Source organism: Natrix helvetica, assembly GCF_964273705.1.
Source record: "Natrix helvetica genome assembly, chromosome: W".
Taxonomy (NCBI): domain Eukaryota; kingdom Metazoa; phylum Chordata; class Lepidosauria; order Squamata; family Natricidae; genus Natrix; species Natrix helvetica.
The window spans coordinates 83022844-83038406 of record NC_138555.1 but is presented as its reverse complement, the minus strand read 5'-3'; the positions used below and the strand labels follow the sequence as shown (position 1 = coordinate 83038406).

Here is a 15563-nt window from a genome sequence, read left to right as displayed (position 1 = left end):
CCAGAATGCGGCCGCGCGGGTGATTATGGGAGCACCAGGTACTCCCATGTGACACCACACCTGCGCGAGCTGCACTGGCTTCCTGTGGTGTATCGAGTGCGTTTCAAGGTTTTGATTACGATCTTTAAAGCGCTCCATGGCTCAGGACCTAGTTACCTGCGGGACCGTATTCTGCCCCATACATCCCTACGACCTATTCGCTCGCACAGAGAAGGACTTCTCCAGGTGCCGTCCACTAGACAATGCCATGGGGCGGCGCCTAGGAGCAGAGCCTTCTCTGTGGCGGGCCCAGCCCTGTGGAATGACCTCCCCCCGGATATTAGGACCACTACAGACCTCCGCTCCTTCCGTGTTAAGCTCAAGACCCACCTTTTTCAAATATCTGGCCTGGCCCAACCATAACTTCGTTACGCTCCTGAGGGGTTTTTAATTCAGCAATTTTATTTAGGAGATTTTAAACTGTGTTTTAACTGTGTTTTTAGCTGTGTTTATTGTCTTTCACTTGCAGGTCTACTCTCCTCCATGCACAAATGTAATTGTCCTTGTTTTTTTTCGTATGTATGTGTGTCCTATGTGTATTTTATCCTTTTGATTGTACGCCGCACCGAGTCCTTCGGGAGAGGGTTGCGGCTAATCAAATAAAATTTGATTTGATTTGATTTGGTGCGTCTTATACTCCGAAAAATGCTGTTTTTCACAAAAAAAAATGAGGGCTGCAGAATGCGAAAACTTTTTTTTTAAATTATCTCTTCAAAAGCCTGGTGCGTCTTATACTCTGAAAAATGCTGTTTTTCACAAAAAAAATGAGGGCTGCAGAATGCAAAAACTTTTTTTAAAATTATCTCTTCAAAAGCCTGGTGCGTCTTATACTCCGAAAAATGCTGTTTTTCACAAAAAAAATGAGGGCTGCAGAATGCAAAAACTTTTTTAAAAATTATCTCTTCAAAAGCCTGGTGCGTCTTATACTCCGAAAAATGCTGTTTTTCACAAAAAAAAATGAGGGCTGCAGAATGCGAAAACTTTTTTTAAAAATTATCTCTTCAAAAGCCTGGTGCGTCTTATACTCCGAAAAATGCTGTTTTTCACAAAAAAAAATGAGGGCTGCAGAATGCGAAAACTTTTTTTTTAAATTATCTCTTCAAAAGCCTGGTGCGTCTTATACTCTGAAAAATGTGGTAGGTGGTGTCATATCCCTCCCCCTCTGTTGAGGGAGGACCTTTCTGTCTAAATGGCCTCTTTGATCCCTCTTTCAAACTCCTCTCTCAACGGAGGGTGTGTGACACACACACCATCTACCTCAGTGGTCCTCCACCTTCCCAATGCCGCGACCCTTTTAATACAGTTCCTCATGTTGTGGTGACCCCCTGCCATAAAATTGGTGTCTCGGTTCCTAAGACCATCGAAAAATATGTTTTTTCCGATGGTCTTAGGCGACCCCTGTGAAAGGGGGTCCCGACCCACAGGTTGAGAACCACTGATCTACCTCCTGTTTTACAACAGGGCCCTTTCCGCAGTTCCAAGAAAGTTCCTCACACAGTTAGTGAATAACTTTATTGTCACTCTGAATGTCGACTGTTGTGGCCCGTCGGCCCCTGGCCCCTCCAGCAGCCGAATCAGAGGAGGAGGAAGAGGGCGTGGGACTCAGGGTCAGCATCAGGGCAACTGGATAGCTCCGAGGGGAGGAAAGAGGGAATGGAGCTGGCAGAGAGAGGGCGGGGGGAGCCTGGCCCGTCCATCAGCCCTCAGATGGAGAGTCAACAGCCCCCAGGTCTGGAGTTGGCAGATGAGGAAGAGGAGGAACAGCTGGGTCCAGTGCCCGACACGCAGAATACAATACAATACAATACAATACAAGAAGGCAGAGGAGAGGAGAGCAGTGGAAATCTATGGGCCGGTCCTCGGGATGGAAGAGCCACTGCTGCTAGCGAAGCCCCTCCCTAGCTGTGGGGATGGATTTGCTAGCCTGCAGTGAGAGAGAAACGTTTTGCCGGCGCTCCTAATTAAAGGAATCATTGCTTCAACTACAGAGGGTTGTGTTGTGTTTGCGGAGCTGAGTCACAACACGCTCATCAGCATATCTTAAAATGAAATTTCATTGCACACAGCTCTCAAAGGGTCACCCCTTCCACTATATCTCACATAAAGATGAGAAAATAAGTGAATAAGTAGGTAAATACATAAATACGTACATACATACAAATTCATGCATATACCCATATATATTATATGACCAGCGGTGGGTCCCGGATCCCGTTGCAACCGGTACGGGTACCCTGCGACAGGGCCGGCGTCCACCTCGGGCACACCCACTGCCCTGCAGTGCTCCAGCTGCTCGGCGGAGTTCGCACAGGCGCAAACGGCCCAGTTGTCTTAAAAACAGGTAAGGAACTCGGGCAGGCGGGTGGGTCCCAACAAAACAGAGCGCTAACGACCAGATCACTGCACGGAATATAAATCCTTCCCTCCTCCACCGTTCGGTCAGCACTGAAGGAGCTTCTTGGATGAGAAGCGAAACGTCTTCAAGGGGGAAAAAAAAACACAAAGGATGTCCAGTTGTGTTGTTGTTGTCTTTTGTTTTAAAAAAAAAACATCTTTGTCGCAACCAGGAGGACAGGGAGGACCGAGAATCTCTCATCTTCCTACAATGCTTTGAAAGCGGCAGTCAAAACAGGTGGTGTGCGAGGGTGTTTTCACACTCGGGCTCACCAACGTCGGGCCGGTTTCGATTTGAAGCAGGAGCCGAGGGCGCGAAAACCTCTGCGGAAACGGGGTGAGAGACGCCACATCCTCCCACAACTAAAAGTGGCAGTCAGGATTTGCATTGGTGGGTTTACAGTTATGCCGAAACTTAAACCCGCCTCATGGTTAGGGGGAGGCAGATGTTTCCCCTGAGGGTAAGAGACTGTCTACCAACACACACACACACACACACACAACTGCAGTCCTGAGTTTCTGCCTCACCTGTCCTTCGAGGCCGGAGGGAGGGAGGAGACAGTTCCAGAGGGCTTCTTTCAGGAGTTGGGGCCTCCAAGAGATCTCGGACCTTGAAAAAGAAGACGATATAGGGTTTCCTGCCTAAGAAGGAGGTTGGACTAGAAGACCTCCAAGCTCCCTTCCAACTGTGTTATTCTATTCTATTCCATTCCGTTCCATTCTATTCTATTTTCTATATTCTATTCTATTCTATTTCTGAATTCTATTCTATTCTACTCTATTCCTATTCCTATACCTATACCTATTCTATTCTAAATTCTAATTCTATTCTATTCTATTCTATTTTTTATTCTATTCTATTCCTATTCTATTCTATTCTATTTTCTATTCTATTTCTTTCTATATTCTATTCTATTCTATTCTATTCTATTCTACTCTATTATTTTTTATTCTATTCTATTCCTATTCTATTCTATTTTCTATTCTTTCTATATTCTATATTCTATTCTATTCTACTCTATTATTTTTTATTCTATTCTATTCCTATTTTATTCTATTCCTATTCCTATTTTCTATTCTATATTCTATATTCTATATTCTATATTCTATATTCTATATTCTATATTCTACATTCTACATTCTACATTCTACATTCTATATTCTATATTCTATTCTATTTTTTTTATTCTATTCTATTCCTATTCTATTCTATTTTCTATTCTATTTCTATTTCTATTTTTATATTCTATATTCTATATTCTATTCTATTCTATTCTATTCTATTCTATTCTATTGAATTCTACTCTATTATTTTTTATTCTATTCCTATTCTGTTCTATTTCTATTTCTATATTCTCTTTTCTATTCTATTCTATTCTATTATTTTTTATTCTATTCTATTTCTATTCTATTCTATTTTCTATTCTATTTCTATTTCTATATTCGATTCCATTCCATTCTGTTCCTATTTCTATTCCTATTTCTGTTCTATCCTATGCTATCCTTTCTCTTCCTTTCCTATCCTATTCTGATGATCAATCTGATATTTGCCAGGAATTGCATGACAAGTGTCCCAAGTGGGAATTTTGGCATTCCAGGGTAGGACCAGCTGGATGACCTTGGCTGAGTTAGCCAGAGCAAGATGTGGTTAGAATGTATAGGGCGCCACGAGGAAACCCTGCCGTTGCAAGTTACACGCGAAAATAAAATATCTATGCGAAAGATGAACATTTTTTTCAGTGCTGTTGTAACGTTGAACGGTCACTAAATGAACCCTGGTAAGTCGAATCGACTTACAACCATTGGTTTAAACTTTAAGCAACTGTTCGAAGTAACCACAGCGCCGGTTCCTCGCTCTTACAACACTCGGTCGCAAATCAGGGTGCTCCACCATTGCGGTGGGGAGAATAACACCAGCGTGTCTCCCCACCCCCCCTCTCCCCAAAGGGATCTTACATATGGGATCGAAAAAGGGCTGGGCAGCAGAGGTTCCATCATGCCAAAAAAGGGATCGGGTGCTTCCTCCAGCATTTCCATAAGAGCCAGTTGATCCGGAAGCAGGAGACCCGGTCTGGAATTGGGAAGAACAGGAAGAATTGAAAAAAAGGAGTCCTGTCAATGAGTTAACAGCAGCTAGAATTGTATTTTTCTAAAAAAAATTGGAGGAATGAGAAAATACCAACGCGGGAGGAAGTTATGCAGAAAATAATGGAATATGCTGAAATGAGTAAATTGGCATTCGAAGAGAGAGAACAAGAAGATGAGCAATTTTAATAAGGCGTGGGATTTATTTTATCAGCGGTTAGATTAAAAAACGACAACATGGAAATGAAATGATGCTGGAGAATCATCCGTGGTTTTGGGGTTGAGTACCACCTGTACGCTGATGATACTCAGCTGTACATTTCAACCCCAAACCACCCCAACGAGGCTGTCGAAGTGATGTCCCGGTGTTTGGAAGCCGTCGGGGTCTGGATGGGGGACAACAGACTCAAACTCAACCCCTCCAAGACCGAGTGGCTGTGGGTACCGGCACCTCGGTTCAGCCAGCTGACTCCATCGCTGGCCATAGGGGGCGAACAACTGTCCCCCGTGGAGCGGGCGCGCAATTTGGGCGTCCTCCTCGATGCCCGGCTGTCAATGGAGCACCATGTGGCAGCCGTGGCAAGGGGGGCGTTCCACCAGGTCCGCCTGGTGCGCCAATTGCGCCCCCTACTGGACCGGAGTGCCCTGCGCACGGTCACTCATGCGCTGGTGACGTCTCGCCTGGACTACTGCAATGCCCTCTACATGGGGCTTCCCTTGGGACGCATCCGGAGACTGCAGCTAGTTCAGAACGCAGCCGCGTGGGTTATTATGGGAAGTACACGTTACTCCCACGTAACACCTCTCCTGCGCGAGCTGCACTGGCTACCTGTGGCTTTTCGGGTGCGTTTCAAGGTATTGATCACCATCTTTAAAGCGCTCCATGGCATAGGACCTAGTTATCTGCAGGATCGCATCCTACCACACACGTCCCTGCGACCTATCCGCTCACACAGGGAGGGGCTCCTCCTGGTGCCGTCTGCTAGGCAATGCCAGCGGGCGACACCTAGGAGTAGATCCTTCTCTGTGATGGGCCCAACCCTCTGGAATGACCTCCCCCCAGACATTCGAACTACCACCGACCTCCGTTCCTTCCGGCAAAAGTTAAAGACTCACCTATTTCAATCAGCTGGCCTGGCACTTTCTTAGTTTTACCTCCCGGGGATTTATTTTATTTTAATTGGGTTTGGGGTTTTAATTGGGATGTTTTTAGGATTAGAATATATTTATTTCTTAGTACAGCCTATCTCCCCCTCCAAATGTATCTTAAATGTATTTTATTATTATGACTGATTTTATTTGTATTGACTGTACACCGCCCCGAGTCCCTTTCTGGGAGAGGGGGCGGTCTAAAAATCTAAGAAATAAATAATATAAGAACAATAGACTGATACGGAATGTATTGCAAAGCTACATTATTATTGAATAGATTCAGGATGATGCAATGAAAAGTTACGCTCTCTACATGGGGCTCCCCTTGAGATGCACCCGAAGGCTGCAGCTGGTTCAGAATGCGGCCGTGCGGGCATCTCGGGAGTCTCTGGCTACTCCCACGTAACACCTCTCCTGCGTGGGCTACACTGGCTGCCTGTGGCTTTTCGGGTGCGTTTCAAGGTGTTGACCATCATTTTTAAGGCGCTCCATGGCACAGGACCTAGTTATTTGCGGGATCGTATCCCGCCCCATACATCCCTTCGGCCGATTCGCTCACACAGAGAGGGACTCCTCCAGGTGCCGTCCACTAGGCTGTGCCAGCGGGCGACGCCTAGGGGAAGAGCCTTCTCTGTGATGGGCCCGACCCTCTGGAATGACCTTCCCCCCGACATTAGAATGACTACGGATCTCCGCTCCTTCCGTCAGAAACTTAAAACCCACCTATTCCAGCTAGCCGGCTTGGCCTAATTCCATCTTTCCCACCTCAATTTAATTTCTAAATTTTTAGGATTGGTTTTAGGGTCTGTTTTTAATGTTTTTAATTTTTATAAATTCGTACAGGGGTTGTTTAATTTGATTTTTAGCTATGTATATGATTGTTTGTATCTTTTTAAATTTATTCCTGTACACCGCCCCGAGTCCCTCCGGGGAGAGGGGGCGGTCTAGAAATTTAATAAATTATTATTATTATTAAATTACAATATAAATGAATCCAACACCTAGAACAAAGTGAAGGAATGATAGTTATAGCTAAACAAATGATGTATCATGATAATAATCTATGCCTATATACTAGATGTGATTTTATATACGATTGAAAGCGGGGACTATGGAAAGGATCCACAAAAGCTTTGTAGCCAAATGACATGCTGTATGTAATTGAAGAGGGTTTAATGTTTAATTTGTCTTTGTCTGTCTAAAAATAAAAACTTTACCAAAAAAATAATAATAATTGAAAAAGGAATCATAAAAAAAACACACACAACCCCACAAAACACCCAGGCTTTTTAAATCTGGGAAGATCACAATGGCTCACTGTTCAAGATCGGTCAGATCGATCCTTATCTGTTGGTGGGCTCGGCTCAGGAGCTCCAAGGTATGTTGGATTTCCTCTGAAAAGAGAAAAAGAATTCAGAATAATTCCAGATACGGAAATAATATTTCTCACTTCCTTAATCTAAGCGTTTGCAACAAAAATAATAATAATACATCATCCGTAGTGCAGTTAGTCCTCGACGTACAACGGCTCGTTTGAGGGAAAGTTCAAAGTTACAACAGCACTTAAAAGAATGTGGCCGCTGTTCACACTTAACGACCTTTGCTTGCGGGATCAAAACTCAGACGCGTGGCAACGGGCTCCTACTTATGACGGTGTTGCCAGGGTCACGCGATCCCCTTTTGCGACCTTCGGACGAGCAAAGTCCACAGGGAAGATAGATTCACTTAACAACCGGGTTACTAACTGATCCGCCGCAGCAATTCGCTTTAATCTCTTCCTCCTTCTTCTCTTTCATCTTTCTCCGCCTCCTTTTCTTTCTTCTACTTCATCTCCTCCTCCTCCCCCATTCCTTTCCTTTCCTCCTCCACCATTCCCACTCCCGCTAACACTGCTGATGTCACCTAGCTGGGTCAAGAAATGTCTACAAGAAGGCAACCAACCTCATAGAGCACCGAAGAACCTGACAATTCAACCCGGAGCTACAAATATTCTCTTCTATCAGTAATGCTTATTCTCATTTTTCTCCTATCTTTGCCTTTTCTGCTTCACTAGCAGCGGTGCCTTTTCTGTCCCGAGGACCGGCCCATAGATTTCCACTGCCCTCCTCTCCTCTGCCTTCTGCACATTGTGCATTAGACACTGGACCCAACTGTTCTTCCTCTTCCTCATCAGCCACCTCCAGACCTGGGAGCTGTTGACCCTCCATCAGAGGGCTGACAGATGGCCCAGTCTCCCCCACCCCATCTCTCTCCTCTCTCTCTCTCTCTCTCTCTCTCTCTCTCTCTCTCTGCCAGCTCCATTCCCTCTTCTCCCTCGGAGCTCTCCGGTTGCCTTGATGCTAACCCTTGATGCTAACCCTAACTCCTCCTCTGATTTGGCTGCTGGAGGGGCCGGCGGCTGACATGCCACAACATATTCCCCCCTGGATTTCTGAAAGAAGGAGAGATCCATTCTGGGAAGGAACAAAAGGGACAGCTGGAAACCTACCGACGAGATATTGACATTGGCGACTGTAAACCAAGATCACGCCGTATTGCAGCTGAGCAGAGAGGTAGAGAGAGAATCTTGGGCGGGGTGATCCAGGAACTGGTGGTGGGACGCGAACGAGGATGTAAGCCAAGATCTCCTCACTGTGAAGAAAAGAAAATACAGATAGTTTTTTTTTAAAAAATACATTTACATACATCAAAAAACATTTCGGAAGCAGTAGAAGGCAGCTTCCAAGATCTGCAAGTGGGCATCGCACCATGCCCAGAGGCAGGGGGCGTATCATGCGTCGCAACGACCGCTTGGAGATGGGGGATACTTCCAGGGTAATCTACTGGATCCCTTGCACGGATTGCCCCCATGGCTATGTAGGACAGACAGGGAGGAAGCGAAACACCAAATTGCAAGAACACAAGCGAGAGGTCAGATCCGAGCTCAGTGGTAGCTTCACTTTGCGACGAACAAGGACCTACATTCTGTTTTGCCGCTATTCAGATTGTTGGCTAAGCAGATACAAAAACAGCCAGGGAAATGATTGAAGCCTGGGAAAAGGGGGCCCTTGTCCATCAATAGGAGCACCGATTTAGCACCAGTTTACCAAGTACTTAGGAGTCTAGGAATTGGCAGCACAACGACTTAACAACCACCCACCAACAGCCCAATCAACAACTAACAAAACCACACGCAACCAGGCAACATAAATACTATGCATTGAATAGCCCAAAGCACACATTCTTGTGAGGAAGAAGTTGCCAGAGGATGGGATCCAACACGAGTCCGAAAGCTCAGAAAACCAAACCTCTGGTCCCAGTGACCGACCCAGATTGGATCCCACAACACAGGTAGTCCTCAACTTACAACTTTTCACTTAATGACTGTTCTAAGTTACAATGGCCCTGAAAAAGTGACTTAGGGCTGGTTTTCATACTTCAAAATGTAGGCCCTTGGTAACTGGCGTGTCTAAAGGGGCGCGATGGCTCAGTGGCTAAGACGCTGAGCTTGTCTATCAAAAAGGTCGGCAGTTCGGCGGTTCGAATCCCTAGCACCGCTTAATGGAGTGAAGCTCCCGTTACTTGTCCCAGCTTCTGCCAAACTAGCAGTTCGAAAGCACATAAAAATGCAAGTAGAAAAATAGGAACCAGCTTTAGTGGGAAGGGAACAGCGTTCCGTGCGCCTTCGGCGTTGAGTCATGCCGGCCATATGACCACGGAGACGTCTTCGGACAGCGCTGGCTCTTCGGCTTTGAAACGGAGATGAGCACCGCCCCCTAGAGTCGGGAACGACTAGCACATAGGTGCGAGGGGAACCTTTACCTAACTTACTACAACCATCCACTTAGCCAACATTCGGAAATGAACGCTAGCACTAAAAAGAGACTTTTTGACAAGTCCTCGCACGTACAACCGTTGCAGCATTACCCAGCCACATGGCCTCCATTGTACAACGGTCCTTTTAGTGATCGTCTGAAGTTACAATGGCGTTGAAAAAAGAGTGACTTAGGACAGGGTTTTTTTTTTCCACACTTACGACCGTAGTAGCATCACAATTTAGACCAGGGGTGTCAAACTGGATTTCTTCGAGGGCTGGATCAGCCTTTTATACAATAATACAATAATAATACAACAGCAGAGTTGGAAGGGACCTTGGAGGCATGTACTTATGATATTTGTGGTGTCTCAGGGACATGTGATGGATGGATGGATGGATAGATGGATGGATGGATGGATGGATGGATAGATAGATAGATAGATAGATAGATAGATAGATAGATAGAGATAGATAGATAGATAGATAGATAGATAGATAGATAGATAGATATGATAGATAGATAGATAGATAGATAGATAGATAGATAGATAGATAGATAGATAGATAGATAGATAGATATAGATAGATAGATAGATAGATAGTTAGAGATAGATGATAGATAGAGAGATAGATAGATAGATAGATAGATAGATAGATAGATAGATAGATAGATAGATAGAAAGATAGAAAGATAGATAGAAAGAAAGAAAGAAAGATAGATAGAAAGAAAGAAAGATAGATAGATAGATAGATAGATAGATAGATAGATAGATAGATAGATAGATAGATGATAGATAGATAGATAGATAGAATAACTTTATTGTCACTTTAAATGTACACTAATCAGCATAGATTTAAATGAGGTTTTAGCTGTGCCAGCTCTTATACATATATACTGCATAAACATGACAAAATAGTAAATAAATACAAAATTATGCATATGCCCACATATATGAATCACCATTCATAACCTTCCCAGCTGGTGTCCAACAAGCAAAGTCAATGAGCGAAGCCAGCTACTCTTAAAACTGCATGATTCACTTAACAACAGCAGTGACTCACTTAACAACTTTGCCAAGAAAAAGATAGCAAAATGGGACGCAACTCATTTAACAACTGCTTAGCTTAGCGAAAGAAAAGTAGGGTCTCCATTGTGGTCCTAAGTCGAGGACTGCTTATATACCGAAGCCGCCCTCTTCAAATAAATATTAATAATGATAGATCGTTCAACAGTTCATTTAGTGACAATTCAAAGTTACTAATATAATTTTTTTAAACAATGCCTTACGGCCGTTTTTCACACTTAATGACCACTGCAGCATCATGTGACCAACAATGGGTTCATCTTTATGATGGTTGCAATGTCCAGGGATCATGCGATTCTCTTTTGTGACCTGGGGGAGAGAATGAGGGAGCCGGATTCACTTAGCAACTGTGTTCCTCACTTAACCCCCGCAGTGATCCGCTTAACAACCGTGGCAAGAAAAGTCGTAAAGTGGGGCAAAATTCACTTAGCAATTTTTTCTGCTTGGCAAACAAAAAATGTGGGTTTGATTTTGGTCGTAAAGTCGAGGACAACCTAGAATAATAATACTTTATCCACCTAGCAGATCTCAATTCCTCTTTTTTAGGGAATTCAACCCTTACTCACCACGTTTGGGGAACGTTGACTTTCAGATATTCCCGTTTTAGGAGTTTCGAGGCTCCGGTAGCTGCCAACCTGCGGACATATGACATGGTCAATCGATGGGGTGGGCGATTAAGACCCCTGAACCCACGTGCCACCTTGTTCTACTGCACCCAAGAGCCCAATTTCCAACAAAGCCAAATTACCAAATTGTAGCAAAGCATCCGGTATGACGTTGCAGCACGTTGGGGTAGTAAAACATGATGGAATCGGTGTATTTTTATTTTTTATTTTAAGAGGAAGAGGGAGAGAAACTTTCTGAAATTGTAAAAAATAATAATAATAAATGGATGGACCTTTCTGCTTTCCTCTAAAGAACGGCCCTTTTTTTTTCCAGAAAAGAAAGCTATATTCTCTATATTGTATTATTTTATTTGCGTAGTGATTCAAATCGACTACGTGGCGGATAGGTTGAAGTTTTTCTTGAACTCAAAAATCAAGGGATCTCAAAAGTTTGATTTGAGACCGCATCAAATTGAAGGCAGGAGGTTTTTTTTTTTTCCTTCCCCATAAAATTATTTCATTGTGAATTAGACTTTACATCGACATTTCTATGTCAATGTCAAGTGGAGTTAGGGAGATTTTTTAAAAAACAATGCTTATTAAATTAAAAGGGCTATGAACAATTAGCAGAATTTTACTGAGAAATGTTTCTGCCTCCGTTAGTGACCTTATTAATTAAAACAGCGCAAGAAGGCAACTAACTATTGCACAAGGAAGGGAACCTGAAGCTCAATTGATCATACCATTAAAAATAAATCTTACTATATTAATTGTAAGAACTAAATGAGGATAGAGTAAGAATTAAGAATTCTTAAGAATTACGGTGTTGGTAAAAGGAATGGAGTAATTGGAGGCAATTAATTAACACCAACTGAGCAAAGCTCATTAATTAGGGACAAATGATTGAATTGGGAGGAAAAAAACCCAGATTTGGGGGGGCGAAACTCAGAACAAAATTGCAGTCAAAAGTTCAAAAATGGAAAAGGCAGATTACCCCAAGAATAGCAATTAATGAGGGGTTTAATTAGTGCCTGAAAATGAATTAACTGGAGTAAAAACCAATAAATTTGGAGCTTTTGATCAACTCTGTCTTTCTAATTATTGCAATTATTGAGAAGTGCGGTGGAAAAATGAATAAAACGAGACAAGGAAAGAGTTAAGCTATCCCCAAAATGGGAAAACTGGTTGGTGAGTAGGTTTTTTTTTAAAAAGGTAATTAATTAATTGGAATTAAGGTTTGCATTCCAATTAATTCCTGCAAATAAAGCCTCTACATTCCCTCAGTGCATCCTAGACATCAAATGAAACAGGTGTCAGTTTTGCCTCTAAAATAACAGCTTTGGACCAATCATTGTTGCTTTCTAAAGCTCCCGCCAATAAGAATCTCTCCCTCCTTTAATGGCTCAGCCAATCCCGGCAGGGAGAAACAGGTGAAGGGAAACTTTTCTTCCAGCCTGGAGACAGACTTCTCTCATTCCAACCAATCACATTTCTGTATTCTTTCTTCTGCCCCCTCCCCCCCCCCCCCCCGCTCTGTGGGCAATTGAGTAACCCCACGCTCCTGATTGGATGGAGCCCAATACCTGCTGTCATCCCGGCTTCTTTTGGGAGGGTGGACCAATAAGAAGGCTCTCTCTGGAGCGGTAGCCCAATCAAATCTCATCTCTTCGGTGCTCCGATGGTAGACATGCCATTCAGTCTCTCTTGCCCAGGTTCTTTCCCCAAGGCTTGTTCACCCACCCACTCGCTAAGCTTGACCAATGAGATGAAAGAGCTTGGGAGGAAAACCAACCAATCACCATGCAGAGTGATTTTGCCCAACCTATTTTCCCTGGAGGGTGTACTTGACCCCAGAGATTATTAATTAATATCCTGACTTTGTTATTTTTTTTAATAAATATAATATATACCATGTTTCCCTGAAAATAAATCCTAATGCGTCTTTTGGGGCAAAATATATATATAAAACCAGTTTTCTTGGGCAAGGTGGGACTAGAACTCACCATCTCCTGGTGATTGGCCTAAAGTCATCCATGTAGCTTTCAGGGGTTAAAATGGGACTGGAACTCACTGTCTCCTGGTGATTGGCCCAAAGTTACCCAGGTAGCTTTCATGGGTTAAGATGGGACTAGAATTCCCAGTCTCCTGGTGGTTGGCCTAAAGTCACCGAGGTGGCTTTCATAGGCTAAGATGGGACTAGAACTCCCTGTCTCCTGGTGATTGGCCTAAAGTCATTCAAGTAGTTTTCATGGCTAAGAGGGGAATAGAACTCCCTCTCCCCTGGTGATTGGCCTAAAGTCATCCATGTAGCTTTCATGGGACTGGAACTCACCGTCTCCTGACGATTGGCCCAAAACCACACAGGTGGCTTTCATGGATTAAAGTGGGACTAGAATTCCCAGTCTCCTGGTGATTGGCCCAAGTCATCCAGGTAGTTTTCATGGGTTAGGATGGGACTAGAATTCACAGTCTCCTGGTGATTGGCCCAAGTCATCCAGGTAGTTTTCATGGGTTAGGATGGGACTAGAATTCACAGTCTCCTGGTGATTGGCCCAAGTCATCCAGGTAGTTTTCATGGGTTAGGATGGGACTAGAATTCACCGAGGTGGCTTTCATGGGTTAAGACGGGACTAGAATTCCCAGTCTCCTGGTGGTTGGCCCAAAGTCACTGAGATGGCTTTCATGGGTTAAGATGGGACTAGAATTCCCAGTCTCCTGGTGGTTGGCCCAAAGTCACCGAGATGGCTTTCATGGGTTGACAGGACTAGAATTCCCAGTCTCCTGGTGGTTGGCCCAAAGTCACCGAGATGGCTTTCATGGGTTGACAGGACTAGAATTCCCAGTCTCCTGATGATTGGCCCAAAGTCACCCAGGTAGTTTTCATGGGTTAAAATGGCACTAGAATTCCCAGAATCCTGGTGATTGCCCAAAGTCACCCAGGAAGCTTTCATGGGTTAAAACAGGACTAGAACTCCCAGTACCCTAGTGATTGGCCCAAGTCATCTAGGTAGTTTTCATGGGTTAAGATGGGACTAGAACTCCCAGTCTCCTGGTGATTGCCCAAAGTCAATCAGGTAGCCTTCATGGGCTAAGAGGAAACTGGAACTCACCGTCTCCTGGTGATTGGCCCAAAGTAACCGAGGGGCCTTTTATGCCTAAGAAAGGACTAGAACTCACCATCACCTGGTTTCTAGCCCAGTTAATGTAACTGATAGCGTCACATGTCTGATGTTATGATTACTATTACTTAAATAAACTTGCCATCAAATTCTCAATGACGGTGGGCAGTCCGCAACAAAGAAAAATGGCCATAAAACGAATAAAAAAATAAAGATACATCAATACTCCCATCTGTTTGCACACTGACATTCCTTGAATTAAGAAAATAAATCAAATAAAACGGGAACGGATTAAACATCCATTTCCCACCACTTTGGTTCTCTATCAGAGCAAAGAGTACAGAAAAAAAAATCCCAATTCTGCCGTTTACATCCTGGTCCCTCAAAATGGGCTCTCTATTACATGTCCCATCGTCCTGTATCGGGGGGGGGGTTGGGCTTGATGGGAATTGTAGTCCAACCCCACTGAAAAGATCCCGGTTTGGGAAAAGAGGAAGGCATTCCTCTGCAATGCCATTTTGTTAATTTAGCAGAGGCGAAGCGTCAAAAGCGGCAACTACTTTATACCTACAATTAATTTGATTTATTTTTCAGGTCGCTATGGGCTTGTTAGCTCATTTCCTCAGAGCTTGCACTGTGCAAATACTTCAGGAATGCTTCGGCCAAGGCCGAATAAGTTTTAAATAACATTTTATCTTCCAGTGGATTTGCAGGGATCAAAGGGGAAAAAATTAGGGAGGAGATCACCATGGCGATCCCACATACCTGGAAATGGAACTTTGAACTATGAATAGCAGGCTGATATCATCCCGCTACCTGATTCCAGTAATGGGGCACGCTTCGTTTCGGAGTTGTTAATTGCCATGCTATTTTCAGCAATATATCCCAAAAGACTGGAGGAGGGGGGCAGGGGGCTTGCCTGGTGGCGTTAGCCCAATTAATCATGCACCGTGGGTGAGATAAAATCAATTTAATTCTGCAGGATCAGCCTCTTGGGGTTTATTCCTATAGCAAGGGACTACAAGCAAAACTCTCCAGCGTTTTTACACTTTGTGTAAAAATGTTGTAAGCAAGTGCATTTGATCTCAGAGGCATAATATAAGAAATTGTTCCCTATAAGCATTCCTTAGATCTGAGATTATCTATCTATCCATCTATCTATCCATATCTATCTATCTATCTATCTATCTATCTATCTATCTATCTATCTATCTATCTATCTATCTATCTTATGTATCTGTTTCCATCCATTATCCATCTATCCATATACCCATCCATCCATCCATCC

At 43.7% G+C, this 15563-nt stretch overlaps 1 protein-coding gene across 1 annotated transcript in view; it reads right to left on the bottom strand.

The window, feature by feature from the left end:
• LOC309400632 (meiotic recombination protein REC8 homolog) overlaps positions 1–11203 on the bottom strand; it is a gene marked incomplete at its 5' end in the record, with an annotated part of 40152 nt that extends 28949 nt beyond the window's left edge. Inside the window, 5 exons of the mRNA XM_081969192.1 lie at positions 2962–3043; positions 4390–4504; positions 6989–7064; positions 8159–8301; positions 11118–11203. Of these exons, the coding sequence (XP_081825318.1) occupies positions 2962–3043; positions 4390–4504; positions 6989–7064; positions 8159–8301; positions 11118–11203 (502 nt within the window). The remainder of the gene's footprint in view (positions 1–2961; positions 3044–4389; positions 4505–6988; positions 7065–8158; positions 8302–11117) is intronic.
• Between the last annotated feature and the right edge of the window lie 4360 nt (positions 11204–15563).